This window comes from Piliocolobus tephrosceles, chromosome 13 (genome assembly GCF_002776525.5).
Source record: "Piliocolobus tephrosceles isolate RC106 chromosome 13, ASM277652v3, whole genome shotgun sequence".
NCBI lineage: Eukaryota > Metazoa > Chordata > Mammalia > Primates > Cercopithecidae > Piliocolobus > Piliocolobus tephrosceles.
The window spans coordinates 50,572,284-50,585,504 of record NC_045446.1 but is presented as its reverse complement, the minus strand read 5'-3'; the positions used below and the strand labels follow the sequence as shown (position 1 = coordinate 50,585,504).

The following is a 13,221-nucleotide window of genomic DNA, read 5'->3' as shown; positions in this document are numbered from 1 at the left end:
ATTTGACCCAGCAATCCCATTACTGGGTATATATGCAAAGGAAAATAAATTGTTCTACAAAAAAGACATGAGCATTCATATGTTCATTACAGTACTATTCACAATCTCAAAGATATGGAATCAACTTAGGTATTTGTCAGTGGTGAATTGGATAAAGAAAATCTGGTACATATACACCATGGAATACTACACAGCTATAAAAAGAATAAAGTCTGTCCTTTGCAGCAATATGGATGCAGCTGGAGGCCATCATCCGAAGCAAATTAACTCAGGACGAGAAAACCAATACCACATGTTCTCACTTGTAAGTGGGAGCAAAACATTGGATTCATATGGACATAAAGATGGAAACAATAGACACTAGGGGCTACTGGAGCAGGGAGAGATTGATGGGGAAACATCTGAAAAACTATCTTTTGTGTACTGTGCTCACCACCTGGTTGATGGGATCATTCGTAACAAACCTGCACATGTACGCCCTGAAGTTGAAATTATATTTTTTTAAAAGGATGCTAGTAACTTGTGGAAGTTAGGCTGGAAGATGGGGGTATTTTTAGGGAAAAGGGACAGGATTTAAGCCTAAATCTTTACAGCTTAGAAGAGAGGCCACTGACAAAAAGTACACTGAATAACGCAGCCAATGCAGCCATTCAAATTATGTTTCTGATAAGTTCAGAAAAACCTGGAAAAATATTGAGGGTCCTAGGACAAATGGGAAAAAAAAAAAGACACATTTATATAAACAAAATCAGCACCACTATTAACAAATTTTAAAGAATACATGGAGAAAAGGCTAGAAGGAAACAAACCAAAATTATTTAAACAGTGGAGGACTTTTTTTTTTCTTTACTTTTCCGTCCTGGTTAACTTTTCTATGATAAACTTTTTAAAGCAATAAGGGCAAAATCTTTACTTAATTTTAAAAAATCTATATTGAAAGCTCTTTCATAAAAGACAAAAGCAACTGTCTTTCCTTCCATGGCTTTCAGATTGAAAAAAAATACACATAGGAAACTACTAAGAGGTGATTTAATGACTCAGATTATTTTCTTTGGATTCTCTCTCAGGGTTTACTGAAATAGTTAGAAAGCCCTTCCTGGGCAGATTCAGCAATAATAAACTGCATTAATTTCACTTCCAGAAAAAACTTAAGATGTCAAATTTAGCTAAATGGGATCATAATAGCCCCAAATTATAAACAACAAAATGTTCAACACACTGAGGTTTGTTAGGTAAAATGTGGATCAAACATAAGATGAACTATTATGCTGCCATTAAAAATTTTATTGGGATTGTATGTTAAATGGAAGAGAAATATGTTCATGATATGTTGTGAAATGAAAAGACGAGTTATAACATAAGAAGTATACTTTAATCCTGTCTTTTAGAATTGCATTTTTGTATGTGTATGTATGCATAATCTAAAATGATATACACCAAAATATTAATAACTGTCTTAGGGTGGTAGAATGATCAGGAATATTTGTTTCGTATTTTTTGCTCCCTATGTTTTCTGACTTTCTACGATGAACAAATATCTATATGGAGTAATTATAAGCTTATTTCTGCTTCCCGTCTTAAGAGTGTCTTCCTCCCATGTTAGCCAGCCTGTGGTGTTAATGCTTCCCTCTGGGGATGTGGGCCACAACCGGTTAGGAGAGGGGTGCACGGCATACAAGGGGAACCATGACATACCGAGGGCCTGTTAACAGCTGCTGGCTGCTTCATCAATACTATCTCATCTGTTGTTTCTGTCCACCAAGCAAGATGGATATTGTCATCCTCATTTTGCAGATGGGAAAACAGATCTAGAGAAGTCAAGTAGCTTGGTGTGGTCAAAGTCATCTAATTAGAAAGTTGCAGAGCCATGATTTAGTCCAAATCTACCTGCCTCAAACATTCATCTACTTTTTACTCTACCACGCTACTGTTCACAATACCTCTAGAGAAGAAATATTTACAAGGTGCTATCATAGCACATATCTTCCCTCATTCCTCATCCTGGTCCCTAACTTCAGTGTCCCCTACACTCCCTGACTCAACAGTTCATATTTAGATGTCCCAGTGCCCTGTTCTTCAGACCCAGCCCACCCAGTACCCACATACCCAGACCAGAAGCTGCTGTTCTCAATTGGGGGTTATCACACCACTATCCCTGATAGGAATCCTTGGTCGTGGTGCCTAAGCATTGACCACTGAGTCCCCTGAGTTGTTCCCTTAATCACATCCCCCACAGAAAATGTCCCTTTATCCCAAGGTCCAGTTTCTAAGACTAGCCTCTCCTGCTTGCTCTGCTTCAAGCCCATGTTCATGGGACCAGTTTCCTGCTATGGATGCTGTTCCAAGTTCCTGTTCTATTCTGACTTCTCCTTGATTCTCACGTGGGAACTGGAGCCCTGACCTGACCACTAGTCCTAACCTCTGTGTCTGGGGCTCTGCTTCCTGAAGACAAATGTCACAGATACCACTTACGTGGACTTTGGAATAGTATTCTCCTGGATGTCTCACTGTCATGGCCCACCCATGTGTTAGAACGCTTGCAACTTCATCTGGGACCTTGATGTTGTTCAGGTTCATCTCTTGAGGCTTGGTCTGTTGGACCAGAAACTGTGAGGAGGCGACTTATCAAGGGAGACAATCCAGATCAGATCTGAGGAGGGGAGTCAAGATTAGATTTAAGGAAGAAGGGTTGTGTGTTCAGATCTGAAAAAGAAAAGCCCATAAATAGGCTGAGGGACGAGTAGGAACCCTCAGAGTAAAGATGGGTCCTGATATAGATTTCAAAATGGGTATGGCATGTGATTTAGGACTGTGTTCACTGAAAAGTTTTAGAAGCCTAGAAAAATCATTCTATTAGCTTAAAATGCCCCTGATATTTGAAAAGGCATATTCATGACCAGATACCCAACCAGTTGCTTTAACTGTAGGCTGACAAGTATTGGGGAATCAAACCTTGTCTACCTGTCTAAACTTGATGAATATCTGGGTGGTCTCACCTGGCTGGATGGGAACCAGTCATAGATTAAGATTTGTCCCCCTCTTGCAGGGAGCCAAGCAGCTGCCTTACCAGCAAATCTCTCCCAAAGTGACTTTAAACTTAAGAAGGTTTATTTAAACCTATATATAAAATAGAAATGTTATCACTGGAATGTTGTAATTAGGTCCTTTAAAAATATTAAGCTGGGTGTGGTGGCATATACCTATCATCCAAGCTACTCAGGAGGCTGAAGCCAGAGGATTACTTGAGCCCAGGAGTTCACAGCCAGCCTGGGCAACACAGTAAGGTCCCATTTATAAAAAGAAAAATTTATAACCTCTTCATCTAAAGTAATACATCATCACTGTTGAAAATTTAGAAAACACAAAAATTATACAAAGGAAATAAAAATCACCCATAATGTTATTACTAGACAACCACTCCATTGTAATATGTTTTAACTTTCTGTCTTAGGTAAAAAGAAACCACAGATTGAAATGAATGACCGTCATTTAGTTGGTAGCTAACATGGTAGGATCCTGAGACCCACTCTAGATGACAATGAGTGTGGAGACATTTGGGATTGCGAAGAGGTTTGAGAGCAGGTTCTGATAGGCACAAGGCTTTTAGAAGAAGCTGATATTTTCTGAGAAGCAAACAATGTTTGGAGGATTCTCTGGATCCAGGGAAATAACTCCTTCTGTTCAATGCTTAATTACCATCTGGCAACTGAGGTTGTGGATAAACATCCGTGTTTACCTGAGGTAGCTTCTATGGATTGGAGAACATTCTTTTTTGTTTCAGTTCTGGGCCAAGGGTCTTAGTCTCATGTCCCTATGGGACCTTGGTCAGAGTTCACCTGAAAAGAGCATGAATTTCAGACAGCCCTGGATCTGAATCCAGACAGATCACTCTGAACTCTAGCTCCTCATCTGTAAAATCTTCTATTCCTATCAAAGGTCCAATGATATGACCACACTAAGTACCTGGCAGATAATAAATGTTAACTAAATATGAGTTTAACTCTTTTGGCTTTCCCAGTGTAGTCACCCAGAACCTTCCCAAGGATTTTAAAGACTTAGGATTAAAAATTCCTGCCAAAGTTCGCTGCGACCATGAGCAAACAGGGTCCTCACTGGACTCACTATTCTGCAAGTCCAAGAAAATCACATTATTTGGAAACCTACCCTCACATCAACAAAGCTGCAGAAGGGAGTCTAGGAACCTGTTAAGAAAATATGAAGCAAAAGTGCTATTCACTTTTATCAAGTACTTGTGTGTATGTTGGAGTGGAGTGGGGTCTTTTGTTGTGGGTTGGTCCAGTGTATGTAGTTTCATGGGACTAGGATTGGCTAGAGAGAAATTTCCTGCCTATGATTAAAGAAAATGGCACAATTAGGAGGGACTGTAGCATAGGGGAAAGAGCACGGACATTATGGCCAAGTAGGGCTGACCTCAAGTCCCAGCTCTGCCATTCTGGGACTTCGGACAGGTTGTTGAACCTGTCTGCATGACAGTAGTTTCCTAAGGGGTGGGTTTAATAATGCTTATTTTTCAGTGTTCGAGGGAATTGAAATAATATATGTAAAGGTCTTCATCAAGAGAAAGTGCTCAAAAATGCTAACTGTTATTATTATCAAAGCTATTAATAACCATCTAGGGAAACAGTCCAAATTCAGAATGAAGTCCAGGAAATTATCTAATTAAAGGAGCTGAGACACATGTTGTTGCCAAGTCATACAGACAGGAACCTCACAACCAAAGGGAGGAGGCAAGTACACTTAGTTCTTTTTTTTTTAAGACAGGGCCTCACGCCATCACCCAGACTGGAGTGCAGTGGCACAATCACAGCTCACTCTAGCCTCAACTTCCTGAGTTTAAGCAGTCCTTCTTACCTCAGCCTCCCAAGTACCTGAGACTACAAGTGTGCACTATCACAGCTGGCTAACTTTTAATTTTTTTATAGAGATGGGGCCTCACTGTGTTACCCAGGCTGATCTTGAACTCCTAAGCTCAAGCAGTCCTCCTGCCTTGGCCTCCCAAAGTGCTGGGGTTACAGGCGTGAGCCACCATGCCCAACCTACTACACTTCATTCTTACAGTGCACACTTACATGTACCAGCTACCTTGCAAAGTGATGATGAAATGATGACTATTTTTAAAAAGGCTTTGGAAATAGGAATTGACCAGGCTTTGGCAGGAGAAGACACATGACCAGTGTAGACAGTGCAGGAAGCAAAGAGGGAGATGGCACAATGTGAGGCTAGAGGCAAGAACTAGCCTCTGTGTAGGATTTCAGTCTTGATTCTAAAAGCAATGAAAAACTGTTGAAATATTCTGAGGAAGGAGATATTATATTGTAATGATATTTGTGCTTTTAAAAGGCCACTGTGGCTTGTAGTATAGGTAACAAATTGGAGAAAGACGAGGGAGTATATAAAGATAGTTAGAATGATTTTACATTAGTTCAGAGAACAAATGATGTAGCTTAGCCCAGGGTAATAGTAAGAATGGTGGCAGACATTCAGGAGATATTTGGAAGATAAAATGGACAACATTTAAATATGGAAGATGAAGGCAAGGAAGAGCCAAGGGTGACCTCCAGTGTTTCCGACTTGCACAATTGGAGTAGGACCAGGTTAGGGGGAAGATGGTTAATGGTTAGGTTAGTTATTAACAGGGTAGATTTGAGATGTTTCTGATATATTCCAAGGTAAGTGCAAGTAAAAGATAAAGTTGGAGATACATGGACTCAGAGAAGCAGCCAACACTAGAAATATAAATGAATGAATCATCTATACAGAGGTAGTAATTAAAGCCATGAGTTGGATGAGATCACCTACAGAGAAAGAATCAAGTCAGAACAGGAGAGGGTTTACAACTGAGCCTTGAGCAATTGCAAATTTAAAGGCCAGTAGTGGAAGATGAGCAGCCAAAGAAAGTAGAGAGAGTGGATGGGGGAAGTTAGGGGAGGGCACCAAGAAGGAGCTATGGCACAGAAGGCAAGGGAGGAGAGCCAGTTGAGAAGAAGGACTATATAGGATCCATTGGATTAAGCATTGCAGAAGCTTAGCTAGAGTTATTTTTGTAGTGCAATGTGGCCTGAAAATACACAGAACTGGGTTGAGGAATAAGTGGGAGGTGAAGTGAAGACAGTAAGTATAGGTACCTTTTTCAAGTAATTTGATTGTGATGAAGAGAGAGAGCTAAGACCATAACTAGAGGGAGATGAAGGGTTAAGTAAGGTCTCAGCTTTTTAATGGGAGAGATTTGAAAGTGCTTAAAAGACGAATGAGAGCAATTCAGTTGGAGCATAAATTGAATCTGGAGAAGAATAAGGAGATAATTGTTAGAGCTGGGAAGAAGGGATGGGACCAAGACAGTGCAGTATTACTAAAAAAAAAAAAAAAAAAAAGTCTAACAGAGCAGTGGAATGTAATAGAAAGCCCAGAAATAGACCCACCCAAATATAGTCAACTGATCTTTGACAAAGGAGCAAAGGTAATATAATAGAGCAAAGAGAGTCTTTTCAACAAATGGTGCTGAAACAACTGCATATCCACGTGTAGGAAAAAAAAGAGAATCTAGACACAGACCTTACCCCCCTCACAAAAATTAACTCAAAATGGATTACAGACCTAAGTGTAAATGCAGAACTATAAATGCAGAACTATAAAACTCCTAGAAGACAACACAGAAGAAAACCTAGATGACATTGGATATGGCAGTGATTTTTTTAAGTACAACACCGAAAGCATTATCCATGAAAGAAATAATTGATAAGTTGGAGTTCATTAAAATTTAAAACTTTTGCTCTGTGAAAGACACTGTCAAGAGAATGAGAAGACAAGCCACAGATTTGAAGAAAGTATTTGCAAAACCCAAGTCTGATAAAGAACTGCTATCCAAAATATGCAAAACAACTCTTAAAACTCAACATTAAGGGCCAGGTGTAGTGGCTCATGCCTGTAATTCTAGCACTTTGGGAGGCCAAGGCAGGCAGATCACTTGAGGTCAGGAGTTCAAGACCATCCTGGCCAACATGGTGAAATCCTGTCTCTACTAAAAATACAAAAATTAGCCGGGTGTAGTGGCACACGCCTGTAATCCCAGCTACTTGGGAGGCTGAGGCAGAAGAATCACTTGAACCCAGGAGGTAGGGGTTGCAGTGAGCTGAGATTGTGCCACTGCACTCTAGCCTGGGCGACAGAGCGAGACTCTGTCTCAAAATAAATAAATAAATAAATAAAATAAAAAATAACATCTGGGTGTGGCAGCGCACGCCTTTAATCCTAGCACTTTGGGAGGCCAGGGTGGGTGGACCACTTGAGGTCAGGAGGTCAGGAGTTCAAAACCAGCCTGGCCAACATGGTGAAACCCCATCTCTACTAAAAATACAAACAAATGAGACGTGGTGGTGGGCACCTGTAGTCCCAGCTACTTGAAAGGCTAAGGCAGGAGAATTGCTTGAACCCGGGAGATAGAGGTTGTAGTGAGCTGAGATGGTGCCACTGCACTCCAGCCTGGACAATAGAATGAGACTTCATCTCAAAAAAACAAAAAACAAAACCTCAACATTAAGAAAGTGAACAACCCAAATAAAAAATGGTAAAAGACCCAAACAGAAACCTCACCGAAGAAAATATACAGACAGCAAGTAAGCATATAAAAATATGTTCAACATCATACCTCATTAGGGTGTTACAAATTAAAACAATAATGAGATACCACTATACATCTATTAGAATGGCCAAAATCCAACTCAGTGACAACACCAAATCCTGTGGAGGATGTGGAACAACAGGAACTCTAATTGTTGCTGGTGGAAATGCAAAATGGTAAAGCTACTTTGGAAGACAGTTTGGCAGTTAAGTCTAAATATACTACTACCATATGATCCAGCAATTGTGCTCCTTGGTATTTACCCAAATGAACTAAAAATTTTATGTCCACACAAAAACTTGCACATGGATGTTTATAGCAGCTTTATTCATAATTGCCAAAACTCAGAAGTAACCAAGATATCCTTCCGTAGGTGAGTGGATAAACTGTGGTACTTTCAGACAATCAGATGTTATTCAGTGCTAAAAAAGAAATGAGCTATTAAGTCATGAAAACACAGAGAGGAAACTTAAATGCATATTACTAAGTGAAAGAAGCCAATCTGGAAAAGCTACATACATACGGTATGATTCCAATTCTATAACATTCAGGAAAAGGCAAAACTGTGGAGATAGAAAAGATTAGTGGTTGGGAAGAACAAGGGATGAACAAGAAGAGCACAGAGGATTTCTGGGCCAGTGAAACTATTTTGTATGATACTACAATGGTGGATACATCTCATTATACTTTGTCAAAACCCATAAAATGTACAATACCAGGAGAGCAGCATAATGTAAATTGTGGACTTTGAGGGATAATGATATGTTAATATAGGCTCATTGATTGTAACAAATGTATCATTCTGATATAGGATGTTGATAGTGAGGAAGAGAGTGTGTGTGTGTGTGTGTGTGTGTGTGTGTGTGTGTGTAGGGGTGAAGGGACAGGGAATATGTGAGATAACCCTGTACTTTCCACTCCATTTTGCTGTGAACCTAAAACTGCTCTAAGAAAATAAAATTTATTAATGTTTTTTTAAAAAAATGAAGTTAGATCCCTACTCTATCATACTAAAAAAATAAATAAATAAACTCCAAATGGATGGAAGACCTAAATGTGAAAGGGAAAAGTATAAAGCTAATGAAAGAAAATATTGAAGAATACCTATATGATCTCAGTTTCTTTAGGCAAGATCATAAAAGTGCTAGCCATAGGAGATAAGTTGATGAATTTGACTAGATGAAAGTTATTTCTGTTAAATGAGGAATTCCAAAGGTAACAGTAACCTCTGGGTGCCAGAAAGGAAGAGATATGTATAAATAATGAGGTATTCATATCTAGAAAATCCCCAAAACAACAAGAAAAAGACAATAAAATCCACTGGCAAATATTTTGAGTAGACAATTTGCAGAAAGGCAGACCTGATAAATTTGTGAAGACAATCAAATATGCTAATATTGAGATACTACATTATAAGCATCAGACTGGAAACAATTAGAAAGTCTGGTAATAACAAGTACTGGTGAGGATATGGGGGAAATTAGGAACATTAGTACATAGCTGATAGAATAAAAGGTATAGCTATTCTGCAGTACTTAGTGAAATTAATATGACTATACCCACAACTTAGCAATCTGACTACATTGTCAGTCTTGCTGAGAAACTGATCACAAATACAGCAGCATGAGGGTCTTCATTACATCAATATTTGTGGAGACAAGGAACTAGAAGTCAGCTAAGTGCCTCTCACTGGAAGAATGGTTACGTAAAATGTGATCTATGCATACAATGGAATACTAGGCAACAGTCATAAACAAATTACATTTACATGTAGTAACACTGACATAGCTCAAAAAAGCATAAAGTTGAATGAAAGAACCATTAAAACACAAAACAATTCTAAGTAATACACACACACTGAGAACAACACACATTAAATACTTAGGAGTGAGTGCTAAGTAGAGGAGGAAAAAAGTAAGATAAAGAGTATAAAGATAAAAAGTAATAGAAAATGGTCTTTGCTTTGTCCAGTGATAAAATTACATGATAAGCTATGGAGTTTGAGTGACTTCATTCCTTTTGTCTGTTGTCCTAAAAAGGAATTTTTTAAAGTAAAATAAATACAATATAGATATAATAATTTAATAAGATTGTGTTTTGAAGATTAATTCAGATAAAGCACTTAATGCCTAACATATTAAACACTCAATTAATATTATCTGTTAATGCTATCAACACTATTCATGGTCCAGCTACTACCAATCCATTGGAGTTGGCACTTAAAACCAATTGGATTTAGATTATTTTCCCCCAAAAGATCCTTTCAGGTCTAATATACTATAGTTCTGCAAGAGGGATAGGCAAGTACCACAGGAGGCCCAGAAGCAACAGGCAGGAGAAAAGCTGGAACATCCTTGGGGAATGGGAAAGGCTACCATCTTGTTTGTAGCATCATAGGAAACTTTGATGGTTAATTTGGGAGAATACTGATTAGTAAATATAATGCACAGATTAAAGAAGTAGGAACTGCACTAGTAAAAAGTGCTATGAAGCTGGGAGACTTTATATACTTTGCTATACTTCCTCTAAAAGGGTGTTTTAACATTTTAAGTTACAAAATTGTAGCTGAGTTACAAAGTTTTGCTATATAGTGTTTGATTTGGCGTACCCCTTCCCCATCCTCCTCCTTCCCCAAAGTGGGACACAGGTTGTTCTACTGAAATAAGCAAGATCATCACCTAGTGGTTAATTCCTCAAAGTGCTGACACAAGATTTGGTCCCAGAGAGCAAAGATGTGCCCAATCCATGTCCTCATACAATGTTAATTCATTCAACAAGCATTGACTGGGACTTTATGCCAAGCACTATTCTGGTGCCTGAGGATACAGAGTTGCTAACACAGAATGACAAGTTTAAAAATAAAATTAAGGAAGTACCAACTTAGAAGCTTAAGCGCCCTCTCAAAATGATGTTGCATGTATTTATTTCCCACTGGTTTTCCGTAGATCATAGATGAAGAAGAAACACAATTTATGAGCAATTGCCCTGTTGCAGTCACTGAAAGCACTCCACGGAGGAGGACGCGGATCCAGGTGTTTTGGATAGCGCCACCAGCAGGAACAGGCTGCGTGATTCTGAAGTAAGTAAACATGGAATCCTTCCCTGCAGTTTATCGAAGACTATGTGGTGTGATTGCAGGAAAAAAAAAGAAGTTCGTTACTGAGGATCAGAAAGTTGCATCATCTCTCTGCCCTCCCTTATCTGAATTCTCAATAGCACCATAGACTATCATTGGCTCCATAAAGATTCATTTGCTGGAATCTATGTTCATCAAATAGGATGATTCTCCTGGCCACCCTGTCCTACTAGAGATAATTATATTAGGGCTGGTTAAGAAAAATTACAAACCAGGTGAAGAAAATCTTTTGACTTTTTCCACCTGGAATTTGACACGTTTTTCTTTTCTCAGCACATACAGCACCTAGAATCCTTAAACTATGCTTAGGCTGCCCTGAGACCCACATGTGACCTCCATTAGCCCTGAGCTCTGCTTTATGATGCTACGTTCTTCCTTGCCCATCAAAATGGCCCTCTGGTGCCACTTCCTATCTTGCTTCTTGACCCTCCTTTCAGTGAATTATAATAGGTGATAAAAGGTATTAACCAGCCCAAACAGTTTTCCTCTGAAAGGTAGTGTTGTCTCAACCTGTTATCTCCAAACTTATGTGCCACAAAATGATGGTTTGGGAAATGGAAATAGATGGGCAGGAAAACAATTTCCGTGGTCAAATGTTTGCAGAATGCTATGTACTAAATACCCTTCTTACAGATTCACAACACTAGCATAATGAAGGTTTTGCAAAGTCCTGGCAAAAAATAAAAATCTGCTTAATTTGGTTTCACCCAGTATTTTCCAAACTTACTTGATTGTAAAGCTCCTTTTTTATGGTGACATCTATTAACATTCACAGTTTGGTGAAACGCAGCCATAATTTATTTTAAATAGGTTTGAAGTCCTATATGGAATGATGCTTAGAATGTTAGGATTTCATACCAGCAAATTAGTCATGGATAGATGAACATGGTTCCAGTCCTAGCATCCAAGAAGTCACTGTTTTTTTTAATGGAAGTAGGCACTGAGACCTTCCCAACAGTCTCTCTTTTTTTTTTTTTTTTTTTTTTTTTGCTACGACGGAGTCTCGCTCTGTCGCCCAGGCTGGAGTGCAGTGGCCGGATCTCAGCTCACTGCAAGTTCCGCCTCCCGGGTTTACGCCATTCTCCTGCCTCAGCCTCCCGAGTAGCTGGGACTACAGGCGCCCGCCACCTCGCCCAGCTAGTTTTTTGTATTTTTTAGTAGAGACGGGGTTTCACCGTGTTAGCCAGGATAGTCTCGATCTCCTGACCTCGTGATCCGCCCGTCTCGGCCTCCCAAAGTGCTGGGATTACAGGCTTGAGCCACCGCGCCCGGCAACAGTCTCTTTTTTAAATCCTCGAAGGTCTTATTTATGTATTTGGTTCATTTGTCAAATACAGTCATTTTGACACACTTACAACTGTGGTTAACTCCAGCCCACCCCTGAGGAGATGGTGATAAGAAAGCCCACCTAGGCATTGCAGTCCCTATAGTTCCTAGACTTCCATTGTGCTTGGCTTATGGGAAAAACCCCACAGAGTCTCTGAAGCATCTGTCCATTGTCCAGACTCAGCCCTGTCATTGTCTGGCCTCCCTTTGCTGCCATCTGTCTGGACATTATTTGTTTCTTTCTTAGTTTAATGCAAGCTGAGCATCCTTCCTCAGTTTCCTTGAGCAGTTTGGCTCTTGGAATTAATCTACACTGGTCATTAAGAAAAAATCAGTAGAATTTTAAAACATGAAATCGTGTCTATAAATGTCAATATATAACATGTCTATAGTATCTAGTTAAAATGTGGGAGATGACCTTGTAGAAATGAACAAAGACCCCTGAAATGAGAACAGAGACTGTGTGTTCAGAACCTGTTGTATAACAAGGGAGTCAGCTGCCATTACTAGCATTTGGCAAAGTCTCAAAGGCAGGCAGAGGACTGGGAGAGCCTTCTAGTGAAAACAAGAGAAGACTGATTGGAGGTTCCTTGGCATGAGGAAGCTGGAGGCAGGCTAACTACAAGTGGAGCATCTTATGCGATTGGTTTGGAGGGCATATTTGGCTTTCTCTGGTTAGTTCTGAGTTGAAAGTGGGGGAGGTGGTGAGGGCAAAAAATAGAGCGGTTGACAGTTCCTTGGACAAATCCTGATATTCTGTGTCAATTGCTGGGGCCCAGAGACTGGAGGTCAGAGTATTATGGTCATTGGGATAAATGGCCTTGCTATTGTCTGTTAGTATATTCACTCTTAGCCCAGAGACTGGGTTCCCAGCTTGGCCCTCAGTGCCCATCCCACTACCCATGACAGCCCAGTGGCTCCACAGAGCCTGGAGCTCTAAAGAAAATGGGTTGAAAATGTCAGGTCTATGTGAAGAGTCTTCCTGCTCTAAAAGCTTTTATCCCTCTGGCCCAGATCTCTAGTTTTCTTTGATTTGTTGTTCTTACAACCCAGAAGCATTAGATCTTTTTGGTGGAAGCCAGAAGGGCATCTATTGTTTACCCATTAACAATCAATGTAT

The 13,221-nt window shown here is 39.7% G+C and overlaps 1 protein-coding gene across 1 annotated transcript in view; it reads left to right on the top strand.

Annotated features, from left to right (window-relative positions):
• Positions 1-13,221, top strand: part of SPON1 (spondin 1) — a 318,461-nt gene that overhangs the window by 73,763 nt on the left and 231,477 nt on the right. Inside the window, exon 3 of the mRNA XM_023230828.3 lies at positions 10,585-10,718. Coding sequence (XP_023086596.1) covers positions 10,585-10,718 — 134 coding nt within the window. The remainder of the gene's footprint in view (positions 1-10,584; positions 10,719-13,221) is intronic.